This window comes from Verticillium dahliae, genomic scaffold (assembly GCF_000150675.1).
Source record: "Verticillium dahliae VdLs.17 supercont1.11 genomic scaffold, whole genome shotgun sequence".
Classification (NCBI taxonomy): Eukaryota; Fungi; Ascomycota; class Sordariomycetes; order Glomerellales; family Plectosphaerellaceae; genus Verticillium; species Verticillium dahliae.
Window position 1 is genome coordinate 1,016,569 of NW_009276930.1, and position 12,295 is coordinate 1,028,863.

General features: G+C 58.3%; 4 protein-coding genes across 4 annotated transcripts in view; 2 read left to right on the forward strand and 2 right to left on the reverse strand.

Moving 5' to 3' along the window:
• Nucleotides 1-905, forward strand: part of VDAG_05954 (tetratricopeptide repeat protein) — a gene marked incomplete at both ends in the record, with an annotated part of 3,802 nt that extends 2,897 nt beyond the window's left edge. The window contains one exon of the mRNA XM_009655351.1: nt 36-905. Within this exon, the coding sequence (XP_009653646.1) occupies nt 36-905 (870 nt within the window). The remainder of the gene's footprint in view (nt 1-35) is intronic.
• A 1,221-nt stretch (nt 906-2,126) lies between these two features.
• VDAG_05955 (alpha-glucosidase) lies at nt 2,127-3,884 on the forward strand (the record flags this gene model as incomplete). Its single annotated transcript, XM_009655352.1, has 1 exon — nt 2,127-3,884. The coding sequence occupies one exon, from the start codon at nt 2,127-2,129 to the stop codon at nt 3,882-3,884; it is 1,758 nt and encodes a 585-aa protein (XP_009653647.1).
• A 692-nt stretch (nt 3,885-4,576) lies between these two features.
• On the reverse strand, nt 4,577-6,373 carry VDAG_05956 (cyclopropane-fatty-acyl-phospholipid synthase; the record flags this gene model as incomplete). The annotated part of the gene is made up of 4 exons (XM_009655353.1): nt 4,577-4,795; nt 4,847-5,598; nt 5,693-6,179; nt 6,269-6,373. 4 exons carry the CDS (start codon nt 6,371-6,373, stop codon nt 4,577-4,579), a joined length of 1,563 nt encoding a protein of 520 aa, XP_009653648.1.
• A 1,893-nt stretch (nt 6,374-8,266) lies between these two features.
• VDAG_05957 (uncharacterized protein) lies at nt 8,267-9,438 on the reverse strand (the record flags this gene model as incomplete). Its single annotated transcript, XM_009655354.1, has 2 exons — nt 8,267-8,658; nt 8,769-9,438. The coding sequence occupies 2 exons, from the start codon at nt 9,436-9,438 to the stop codon at nt 8,267-8,269; spliced, it is 1,062 nt and encodes a 353-aa protein (XP_009653649.1).
• Nucleotides 9,439-12,295: the final 2,857 nt, after the last annotated feature.

The window sequence follows — 12,295 nt, forward strand, 5'->3', positions numbered from 1 at the left end:
GTGGAGCAGCGTGCCAACATGGCGCGCACACGCAGCGCAAGCAGCTCGAGAGGGCCATCGCCAGCCAGCGGGAGTACGAGGAGAAGAACAAGGAGAAGCTGCAGGCGGCGCTCGAGCAGCGGCAGACGGAGATGCGCAAGCGCGAGGAGGCGCGGGCGGCGGCGCTGGCGATCGAGCGGGCGAAGCAGGAGAAGCTCCAGGCGGAGCGCGAGGCCATTGCGGCGCGGGACCGGGAGATTGCGGAGAGGCGGGCCGAGGAGGAGAAGGCGCGGGCCGAGGCCGAGATGACGACGGACAGCGAGACGGGCGAGAGGGTCAAGCGCAAGCGCAAGGCGGCGGCACCCCGGGGCGCGGCGGGCGAGGGCAAGGCCAAGAGGGGCGCGCGCAAGAAGAAGGGCGGCGACGACTCGGAGGACGAGGACGAGTCGGAGGAGGAGCGGCCGAAGCCGAAGAAGAGACGCCTCGCCAAGAAGGAGGCCGAGAAGCCCGGCAAGTTCAAGTCGGCCGAGATTATCGTCGACAGCGACGAGGACGAGGACGAGGAGCAACGCGACGAGGGCGACGAGGAGGATCCCCTCGAGCGGGCCGAGAGGGCGCTCGCACGGGGTGGTCGTGCCGCTTCCCCTGACGAGCGCGACAATGGCGACGACGAGGGCGATGACCGCATGGACGTCGACGCCGGCAGAGGGGGCGACAATGATGACGAGGAAGACGACGATGCCGAGGTCACGCGGCGACAGCAGAGCAAGCGTGCCCGACGCGGTCGCGTCGTCGAGAGCGACGAGGAGGACGAGGAGGACGGCGACGAGGGTGCCGCGGCAGGCCACGCATCAGGGGACGACGACGTGGCGGCGGCCAAGGCTGACACCAGCATGGCCGATGCCGACGACGACGACGAGGCGTGAAGCTGGAAGACTCAGAAGAGAAAATTCTCCGGGGTGAAGGTTGAAGCCGTCGCCGGCCAGGGCGTTCTCGATCCCGTGTACGCATAGTAGAAGCAGGAGAAAAAAAGGCGGCAAGGCGTTCTCAGAATGGTTATTCAGACAGACAGGATGAATTGGTTGCTATCATGGTGTCTGGCGTTGTGCCTGTTGGATGACTGTATTAGGTGTGACATGCTGTTCTTGGGCTCAGACTGTTCTCTCTTTCTCTGCGTCTGTGCCTCTCCGTCTCTCTTTCTCTACCTCTCTGTCTCTGTCTCTCTGTCTCTGTCTCTCTGTCTCTGCTCTGGCTCGCCTGCTGTCTCTTCACCTACACGAAGCCTCACCGTCAACAAGTCACGATGCGCACCACGATGCACACTCCCCCAAGCTAGCGGAGCTACTCCGCAGCGGCGAGCCGCAAGTGGCAAGGCGACCAGGTTTGGGCGAGAGTTTATGCGAAGGGACTCCCCCTCCTCTCCCCGCCGTCCCGCGCTGTTCAATTGCAGCGAGCATTGGCGGCGTCTTTGAGAGGCCATTGGCCAATCGTCGTGCCGTGGTTCTGCGACGCCCAGATACCCCATGGAGAGCCGGGGCGAGAGGGCGAGTTTCCCGATCGGCAGCGGGGGACGGCCCCTCCTCCTTTACCAATTTGCACCGAGGATTCTCCCGACCTGGGCTGCCCGTGTCTTTTTGTTCGGTCGTGGTGTTTTTGGAGAACGTCACGAGGGGGAGGAGGGGAGGAGCAGACTTTCTTGCCTGAGGGGGTTATTGAAAGTATGCCTGATGGGGGGGCTGACGATGTTTGTGTCGGGTATAAAGGGGCCCTCGGCGGGAGGATGTGTTGTTGCTTTGGGGTCGTGGCTGTTTGCATCATTGACTTTGCGTTGCCTTGCTCGTCTTCTTGTAGAGTTGTTGAGCTGTCTCTGGGTTTACCTTGGAGCTGTGGAATAAAGATCTCGGTTGAGGACGTTGACTGAAGAAGGTACTGAGAAGCGCTTCAGTTGCACTTGCACTTGGAGATCCTCGACCTGCTCTTGCCCCTCCTCTGCCCCTCTTGCTCTTGCCCTCTTGCTCTTGCCCTCTTGCTCTTGCCCCTCCTGCTCTTACCCCTCCATCTCAGCCTCGCTCTTCCCTGTTCTCCGCCTCTTCCTCAGCCTCGCTCTTCTCTTCCTCTCCCTCTCCCTCTATTCCGCTTCTACCAACATGGGCTCCATGGCCAACAACCCCACGCCCTGGTGGAAGGATGCCACCGTCTACCAAATCTACCCCGCCAGCTTCAAGGACGGCAACGGCGATGGCCTCGGCGACATCCCCGGTATCATCAGCAAGGTCGACTACCTCGCCAACCTCGGCGTCGACGTCGTCTGGGTGTCGCCCATGTACGCGAGCCCGCAGATCGACATGGGCTACGACATTTCCGACTACGAAGCCGTCCACGCGCCCTACGGCACCGTTGAGGACATGGAGAAGCTCATCGCCGCCTGCCACGCGCGCGGCATGAAGCTCATCCTCGACCTCGTCATCAACCACACGTCAGACCAGCACGCCTGGTTCAAGGAGTCCCGCGCCTCCCGAGACAACCCCAAGCGCGACTGGTACATCTGGCGCCCGGCCCGCTACGACGCCGACGGCACGCGCCGCCCGCCCACCAACTGGCGGTCCTACTTCAACGGCAGCGCCTGGCAGTGGGACGAGCACACCCAGGAGTACTACCTGCACCTGTTCGCGACCCAGCAGCCCGACCTCAACTGGGAGAACGACGCCGTGCGCGAGGCCCTGCACGAGAGCGCCATGCGCTTCTGGCTGCGCCGCGGCGTCGATGGCTTCCGCGTCGACACGGTCAACATGTACAGCAAGGGCGTCGAGCTGCGTGACGCCCCCGTCGTCGACCCCAACAACTACGAGCAGCCGGCCTGGTGCATGTACGCCAACGGACCGCGCATGCACGAGTTCCTGCGCGCCATGAACACGCAGGTCCTCGACGCCTACGACGCCATGACGGTCGGCGAGCTGCCTCACACCCCCGACCCGGCCCACGTCCGCCGCTACGTCGGCGCCGGCGACCGCCAGCTCAACATGGTCTTCCAGTTTGACATTGTCGACCTCGGCCAGGGCGCCGAGCACAAGTACGCCTGGCGGCCCTGGGCCCTGCCCGACCTCAAGGCCCTCGTCGCCAAGTGGCAGCAGTTCATCGACGGCACCGACGCCTGGACGACCGTCTTTTGCGAGAACCACGACCAGGGCCGCAGCGTGTCGCGCCTCGGCAGCGACGACCCGCGCTGGCGCGCCGTCTCGGCCAAGATGCTCGCCCTCATGCTCTGCTCCCTGACCGGCACCCTCTTCGTCTACCAGGGCCAGGAGATTGGCATGACCAACGTGCCCGCCGACTGGCCCATTGACGAGTACCAGGACATTGAGGCCCTCAACTACTACCGCGCCCTCGAGGCCCGCCCCGGCACCACTGACGCCGAGAAGCGCTACGCCATGGAGAGCATCAACCTCCTCGGCCGCGACAACGCCCGCATCCCCATGCAGTGGGACGACACGCCCCACGCCGGCTTCACCGACGCCGGCGGCGCCAAGCCCTGGATGCGCGTCCACGACCTCTACCCCGAGATCAACGTCGCCAAGCAGGAGCGCGAGCCCAACTCGGTCCTCCACTTCTGGCGCGCCCTCCTGCGCCTGCGCAAGCACCACCGCGACCTCCTCATCCACGGCGCCTTTGCCGTCCACAACGACGCCGACCCCCACACCTTTGTCTTCTCCAAGACGCACGGCGACCGCACCGCCGTCGTCGCCCTCAACTTTACCGCCGACGACAGGCCCGTGACCCTGCCCGCCGTCAAGGGCTTGCGGGCCGAGGTGGGCAACTATGACGACGTCCGGGCCCGCGACGAGGCTGATGTCGCCGGCGGCGCGAGGGTGCTGCGGCCGTGGGAGGGCAGGCTGTATCTGCAGTGATGGGTGGCGAATTCGGAGGAGCAGCTGTTGGAGCTCTGCTGATCTCGGTCTGTATATAATGATATCAACTGTATATGAGCTCGCGCAAGGTGGACGAATTTATTCAAACTTGGTACCTTTCATTTTCGACACATTCAGCACTTTTTGGACGCGAGGCCAATCTTGTTTCCCAGCAAGTGCCTGACCACCATGCGTGGACATGTAGCTCTCTGCCTTTCCGCGTCTGCGAACTTGGTGGAACGTAATGCAGGATATTTCAACGACCCTCCTCACCTTCATCAGACACCCGAACAAACAACGAAACACGGCAACTAGAGCAGGAACAGCACCAGATAGGAGCCGCAAGCCACAGCTGCGCCGGGCGGGCATCATTAGACTATCGCCACCACAACGCACATCATTAATCTAGAACGTTTCATGTCCGGACGTAACCATTTTCCTTCCCTCAGCCTTCGCGCTGTTTGCACCCTCCTGCCTTCCGAAGGGCCTTGCACCGCGATACGGCTTTTCATACAAAACGTGACGTCTGCCAGCCGAGCAGCCCAAAAAAAAAAAAAACACCCCTGACCGTGTCCCGGCCGAGGCCCGTCACATTTTCACATACAATCGGCACGACGCACAACGACACAAACAAGTCGAAAAAGCGCGCGTCCTGCCTCGGGTTCCCGCCCCTAGACGCCTGCTTACCTGATTTAATCGGTAAAGGCAGTCGAGGAGGTGACGTTGTTCCTCTTGGCCCAGTCGGCAATGTTGGCCTTGCTGCTGGCGAGGGCGCCCGAGAGGTTGAACTGCCTGGGGATGGCCTCGACACGGTGCGTCGAGTTGATGTTCTTGACGAGGACCATCTGGTAGCACGTGGCACTGCCCTGGCGGGAGATGATGGTGGAGGAGGCGAGGAAGTACTCCCAGATCTAGAGGTAGTCAGCAACACTGCATATGAAGATGAAGGAAGAAAAACTCACGCGGAACCACCGCTTGCCGTACTTGGCCTCGACCTTGTCCTTGTTGGCGAGCCAGTTCCTGTACCAGCGCCAGAGGGTGCCCGAGTAGTGGACGCCAATGGTGTCAATGTTGCGGACCTCGAAGCCGGCGCCCTCGAAGCGGTCAATGTAGAAGCCGAGCGGGGTGGAGGCGTCGGCACCGGGGAAGACGTATTTGTTCATGAACAGACCCCAGATGAGGTCCTCGTACTGCCAGGACTTGCGGAGGCCGGCGAGCTGGAAGTAGCAGACACCGTCGTCGTCGAGGAGGTCGTGCATCTGCTTGAGGAAGGCGGGGAAGTGGCGGACGCCGACGTGCTCGCCCATCTCGAGGCAGGTGATCTTCTTGTAGCCGCCGGGGATGGTCGGGGTGTCGCGGTAGTCGCAGCACACAATCTTGCTCTGCTCCTCGGGGATGCCGGCCTTGCGCATGGCGTTGTTGCCCCAGGCCGTCTGGTTGCGGCCGAGGGTCACACCGGTGGCCTTGGCGCCGTAGAACTCGCTGGCGAAGCGGGCGAGGGTGCCCCAGCCGCAGCCCATGTCGAGCAGGGTGTCGCCGGGCTGGAGGCCGATCTTCTCGCAGACAATGGCCAGCTTGTTGTCCTGCATCTCCTCAAGGGTCTCCTCGCGGTCGATGTCGGAGATGATGCCCGAGGTGTAGATCATGCGCGGGCCGAGGAACCAGCCGTAAAAGTCATCGCCGCGGTCGTAGTGGTCGCGGACCTGCTCCTCGTCTAGGCAGGTTAGCAGACACACTCACACACAGACACACACACACAGAGAGAGAGAGAGAGAGAGAGAGAGAGAGAGAGAGAGAGAGAGACATACCCTGGGAACGAGAGTGCATAATGACCTCGGGAGCAAACTGGAACAGGACAAACTTGAAGAGGCTGAGGGTGAAGTGGAAGGCGGCCCAGTCGTGGCGGTACTCGAGGACCTCGAGGGCGTCGCCGTTGAACTCGACGTCGCCGTCAAAGTACTTCTCCTGGAAGGTCTCCATGGGGATCTTGTTCTTGCCGCGGTACTTGAGCTTGTCCTCGTCCTTCTTGAAGGTGATGTAGTGCTCGACGGGACGGCCGGGCAGGCGGGCCTTTTCGTTCTTGCGGGGCCCGATGCGCGAGGCGATGTACCAGTAGCCGGTGAGGATGGGCACGGTGGTGAAGAGGGCGAAGAAGAGGGCCGTCTTGAAGCCGTAGCCGATCTTCCAGGCGCCGTAGTACGGCACGATGACCATGGCACCGATCATGAACCAGTTGGAGAAGCTGTCCGAGCCGGGGCCATCGGCGGGAAGGGGGGCATTCTTGATGGCGGGCGCCTGTTGAGGGGGGGGGGGACCAGGTCAGCCATCATTTCTCTAAATCTCCCTCTCGACCAAAATCAGAGGACAGATGGAAGCTCGCTCACCTTGGTGGTGCGGACGCCACACTCTTCCTCCTTTTCAAAGGTGGGCTGGGGAGCAGGAGGCGTCTGGACGAACTCGAAGCTCTCGACGCCTGTGGGTTTCGACATGATGGGCGAGCCGTATGAGGGGGGGTAAAGGCCTCAATTGGCGATGGAAAGGGACGGCAAGTGTGCTGTTGCTGTCGAGAAGGTCCTCACTGGCAAAAAATGTGCAGTGGGAGAGATTGTTTCGTGGAGACACATGAAAGGAGAAGGGGGGGGGGGGGGGGGGTTCCGGCTGGTGGGAGGGGAGCATGGGGAGGTGCTCCCTCGTCCGACCCTAGTTTCCAAGTTTTGACCGCCTCGACTCGAACGCAACGAAATGGAGTGCTGTGCTGTGCACCCCGGCGCTGCATGTGCTGAGCTGCTGCGTACCTACCTAGGGGCCTACCTGGCACCTACCTAGGTAGGTACGTTACCTCCCTAGCAAAGTAAGGTCACATATAGGTACCAGCTAGGAGGTACCCAAACATCGGCTCCAAATTGCGATGGCGCCCACATCCCCCGCCCTGCCTCAATCACCCCCTGAGCACTGCCCGGAAGATGGGCCTCGAGCCCCTATTCGTAGGTCGTTTCGGGGGTTGGTGATCGGGGGTTGGTGGGCGCCCCTGGAAGAGACTGTCTAGTGGGGCCTCTCGACCGGTGTCGTTTCCTGTCTTGTACCAAGGCAGGGTATACTGCCGGGGGGGCAACGCACAAGGTCCAGAGCGCGAAACACTGCAATCTGGCAGGATGCTTGACTGGTCCACAGATGTCGTCGAGTCAGATAACATGGACACTGATCTGGCCGGTTTTGTGGCCGATTTTGAGGCGCCTTCTTGAGCTCATTCACCAGTCCAGGTTGGCACGATGACATTGCTTGTACATAATAGCACTGACCGAGGAATGGGAACATGATATATACATGTCCATACAGCGGATGCAACGGAGCTAGTGACATACCCTAATTCGCTGCCACCGATGCCTTCCATTGGACGACGCTGGCCGCACACATGATGCAAGCTCCAGCTGCGAGATGCTCTTATCGCAGTGGTGCCCGAATACAGGTGCAATATGGGTGCAAGAATACCTGTACCGATGGTCAATTGAAAGATGAACAAAGCGTTTGATGTCCATGTCGGAAATTATCTGCTTCGTCTGAGCACTTCCATAGCACTATTCGCAGACCCCTCTCTACACCCAGATGGTGCACTCCACCTGGCACACAAGCCACAGCTCAGTTCCCATCACAGAGCCCCATGTTCAGCCACCGACCTAACAGATGCTGGTAAGAATCTCGCCCCTGCGGCAACTTGATCAGTGCATGTCCAACCAGCCCACACTCAGCGAAAACAACACGCATCCATCTGATGAGGCTCCAATGTTGGTTGCTTCTGATGTGGCTCTTCTGGATATGGTTCCCGCGGCTTCCCAAATGATTCGCATAAGCATGTGCGCAAGAGCCATCTCACGGCCCGCCAGCTACCTCGAACTTAATCACCAACACATACAGGTCTCCGAAGCCAACCTTCTTTCCAGATTGACATATGCTCGAGCTTCTCAAGTATATCCGGTGATGACAGCCCACCCAGAAGAATAAGATTCAATCAGCCACGGCCACGAGAACCTTGGCGGCCTCGGAAATCTTCCACAATATTGCCCTAGATTCAAACCATGCCATCAAGATGTCGAACCTTGTTACCGTCGGGCTCCCTGGGAACCCGAAACCTTACCTCAACAACCCGAGACCCCGCCCCCTGTGCAGGCAAATATCCATGCCATCAAATCGGAACCCGCGGATCAAGTCTGTGGGGTCAAAGAGAGCGACCTGCATTCCAAACAGGCTATCTGGCCCTGCGGCGAACCCTCCTACGAGACATCAAACGGTGTGTCTGTCTGCCTGCCTGTCGGCCTGTCTGTAGAGCACCATGCTGCCAAGAAACGCCCGCTGTCGTGGTTTCCCGCCTCGTCAGAAAGTTATCATCAAAATGCCCCCGTCACCGCCGTTCCCTTGACAGCCATGCCGCCCGCCGGCCCCTCCACCCACACATCCCACCTCCTCTCGTCCGCGGCCCCCGTCCTCGAACCGGCCTCCTTCTCGCGAACGCACACCCGGAGCCGCTCGCCGCAGTACAGCGGCCCCACGTTGCGGTACTCCAGCCTTCGCACGCCCTCGCGCGGCGCCGCGCCCCGGAGCGCCGCGAACGCGAGCGCCAGCGTCAGCGGGCCGTGCACGAGCAGCGCGCGGTGGCCCTCGGCCAGAGTCAGCGCGGCGTCGAGGTGGATCGAGTGCGCGTTATACGTGAGGGCGCTAAAGTTGGCGAGCAGCGCGCGGTTTGGCGTCAGCGCGAAGGCGTAGTCGGGCGTGTGCGGCGCTGTGGCGTGTCAGCGCTTCCATATACGTCTCGTCGTGCCTAGTTTTCGTGGACAGCAAACGTGAAATGCAAGGGGCGCTCCCTTTCCCTGTCCTCTTCGTCATACGTACACTTGATGATGCGCGGCGGGCTCTTTGCAGCCGCCGCCGCTGCGTCGCCTGTGAGGGCCTCGACCTCGGGCATGAAGACGAGGGTCCTCCTCTCCTCGATGGCCGGGGCCGCGTCGCCGCCCTTGCCGTCTGCGACTGTGTACCGCCGCCAGACGTCGACGAACGCCTTGGCCTTGTCGCCCTCGCCCGAGAGACGGACTTCCTCTACGGTCTCCGTGCAGACGGCCTCGCGCCCGTCGAGGGGCATGTCTTTCTCCCAGCCTGGGCGGAAGCGAACCTCGCCGCCGGCCCACATTCGCCGCATAAAGGGACGTCCCGGCCAGTGGTCTGCGTCGGTGCCATCGGGATGGAGCTCTGACGGGCGCGCCTGGATGGGGAAGTAGACGAGGTGGTGGCCCTGTGGCAGGGGCTGGGCTGTCTTCCCGGACGGTGAGGCCTGCGGCTGGAGGGGCTCAAGACACTCGGCGGGCAGATAGTCTGACAGCGAGAGGGTCAGGAGGCGGGAGTTGGTAGGCGATAAGTGGTCTGGGACATGCTTTGATTTGTTGAGGATGTCTCTGATGGAATTCGCCGGTGTTGGCGCTGCCTGGGAAGAAAGCGATCTTGTCTGTAGAGCCCGAAGCATGCCGCCGAGGGAATGCCTGGGATATTGAAAAGACAACGACTTCATCTTGACTCGACTCGATGCTGTGCCTCAGAGTGAGACTATGAGAGAGGTCGTGGGATGAGATCGCTGGGCAGGAGAAGTGGAGATGATATCCAATGCCAGCCGAGGTAGGAGGACGACGCGAACGGCAAACCGCTAAGCCGAAGAGCCGTCAGGAAGATTTCATTCTGAAGACAAACAAAGATTATAGGATTATGAAGCTACATGATATTCTGTTCAATCGCTAGGCATGTTCGGTCGATGTAATCCACCGTCCACCTGGCTGGAGCTCAGCAAGTATTCAGTAATCGCGACATGGGGCCAATGTAGGCATTGGGAGAACAGGATGGGGAATGCAATGCAATGAGGGTATGCGTCTAGTGAGGGCATGCAGTATTAAGGGTTCACTAGATATCCGTTTCTCGACTTCTCTTTTTTTAATTAATATAATAATTAACCTAAACCCTTATTACTTATACGATTTCTACTAGCTTTCTCGGTAATTCCTATTAATAGTACTTTCTATAATCTCTATCGATAATTATAATAATAAAAGCTATACTATAGCGATAATAAGTATATCCTTTTATTCTATTTATTAAATATATAAAATCGACCTTAATTATTATATTAATAATACGTATAGCAACCCTACTACTACTATTACTAGATAACCAAGGGTTAATAACTATATCCTTATCTCTATATAATTAATATATCTCTATAATATTAATACTATTTATATTCGGGGCTATACTGTTACGACCTGGCAGCTTCCGAAGGGGGAACACTGTCAGAGGGTTGGGGTTGCTGTTTGCAGAAGCTTAGGTTGTGACTCTGAGACGATGTGGTGTCGTAAGGCGTTGCGCACTCGTTACAATGAATACAAGGTAAGACTTAGATTGATCACTGTCGTGAGAAAGAATGTATCTACAAGTCCAGAATGTCCGTCCTTATATACCTGCCATCCTGTCCTTGTTGTGTTAGGTGGTGAGCTCATGTTGGATGGCTCACTGGTTAGTTGTTGGTGATCCATGATGTTAGGATCACGGTGTGTTATCCCGTGAGCCATTCCCTGGCTCACTGCGGCGTCCTTGGTGAGCCCGACGACTCACCCTTTATGTCTGAGTGAGCCATCACGTGATTTGCCAGGTGGGCCCGATTCTTATCTTATCGCGCTCCCTGATCGCGGGGTCGTCGATTCGCGGCCGCCCTGCTTCCTTGGTTGTTACATGATGCTCCTCCTCCAGGCCGATGTCCCAGCGGCCATAAGTAGTAAGTCCCAGCCGCCTGCGGTGGTTCTTCTCTTGTCATCCTTACTAACCATGACAAAATGTCAGGTCGTGTCATAAAACGTTCGTCTGCCAAAACCGACCAAAGAAAGGCGCTCGCTGCTTTGATTGACTCCGAGGGCGAAATCAAGATGCCTTGTACGGGGTGCTTCAAGCGACATCTCGTCTGTAAGACCGCCCCTGGTTCTTCTCGCTGTGGGGAGTGCATCCGTCGCGGTCGCTCTTGTGATGGTGTGAGCGTGGTTTCTGCGCGTAAGTTGGTCCCTGGTGGGGTCATGGTCCTGTTTTCTAATGATCGTCTAGTGGAAAAGGCTCTTGCAGAGCAGAAGAAGCGAGAGGCTGAGATTGAGGATGCTGAAATGGAGTTGGAGGTGCTCCAAACGAAGTTGGCGACGGCCTTGGGTCGTTTGTCCCGTCTTCGCAAGATGCGGAAGGCGGCGAAGGCTCGTGGGGAAGAGTTGTTTGCTCGTGGGATTCGTCAGTTGGATGAGGAGGACGGCGTCCTTCCTCTGGGCGGGGACAACCTAAGCCTCGAGGCTCAGGAGGCCAACGTGGTTCAGGACCTTCAGGAGTGGGGTGCTAGCGGCGTCGTGGACTGGTCCTCGTTGGGCTTCGGGGAGGAATTTTCCGACCTTGGTCCTGTGCCAGGCGATGATATTCTTGGAGCAACTGCGGGCAGTTCAGGTTCTTGACTGGTTCCCATGTGTTTTCTTCATGCCCATAGTTCTTCCATTTGATCAAGTATTCTTCTTGTTTGCTTATCTTTCTGTGATCGAGGATTCTTTCGACTTCATACTCGTTGGTATTTTCGACTTCCACGTTTGTTTCGAGTGGTGCGTTATGTGGTGCTGGCTCTAGTAGTGCAATGTGAAAAACGGGGTGAATCTTCATGTTCTCTGGTAATGAGAGGTGGTAGTTGGTATCCGAGAGTTTCTTGAGAATTTTAAATGGTCCTAGTTTCTTGAAATCCAATTTGTCGTTTGGTCGTTTGGTTTTGATGTTTCGGCGGATGAGGTAGACGCTATCTCCCTCCTGTAAGGATGGTCCCTTCATCCTTGTCTTGTTGGCGTACGTGGTCATTCTGGTGCGTACGAGCTCGAGGTCGAGCTTGATTTGTTCCTGGATCTTGCGGATGTTGACCGCAATGTTGGTCGCTTTTGGCGTGTCCGGTGCTTCGCGGCGTTCCGCGTAGGCTGTTGGGTTGTACCCGTAGTTGGCATAGAAGGGTGATTCCTTTGTTGACTCGCTTGGTGAGCTGTTGTATGCGAACTGTGCGATGGGTAGTAATGTGACCCAGTCATCTTGTTGGTAGTTGATATAACACCGAAGGTACTGCTCTAGAGTCTGGTTCGTTCTTTCTGTCTGTCCGTCTGTCTGCGGGTGAAAAGCCGTGGATAGCTTATGTTTGGCTCCAAGTTGAGCGATGAGTGACTTCCAGAAGTTGCTGGTGAAGAGCTTGTCTCTATCTGACACCAGTTCTTTTGGGAGTCCGTGTTGTCCCACAATGTTCCTGAGGAACACATAGGCGAGGTCTTCTGCCGTTCCTGTGGCTTTATACGGGAGAAAGTAGGAGTACTTGGTGAGTCGGT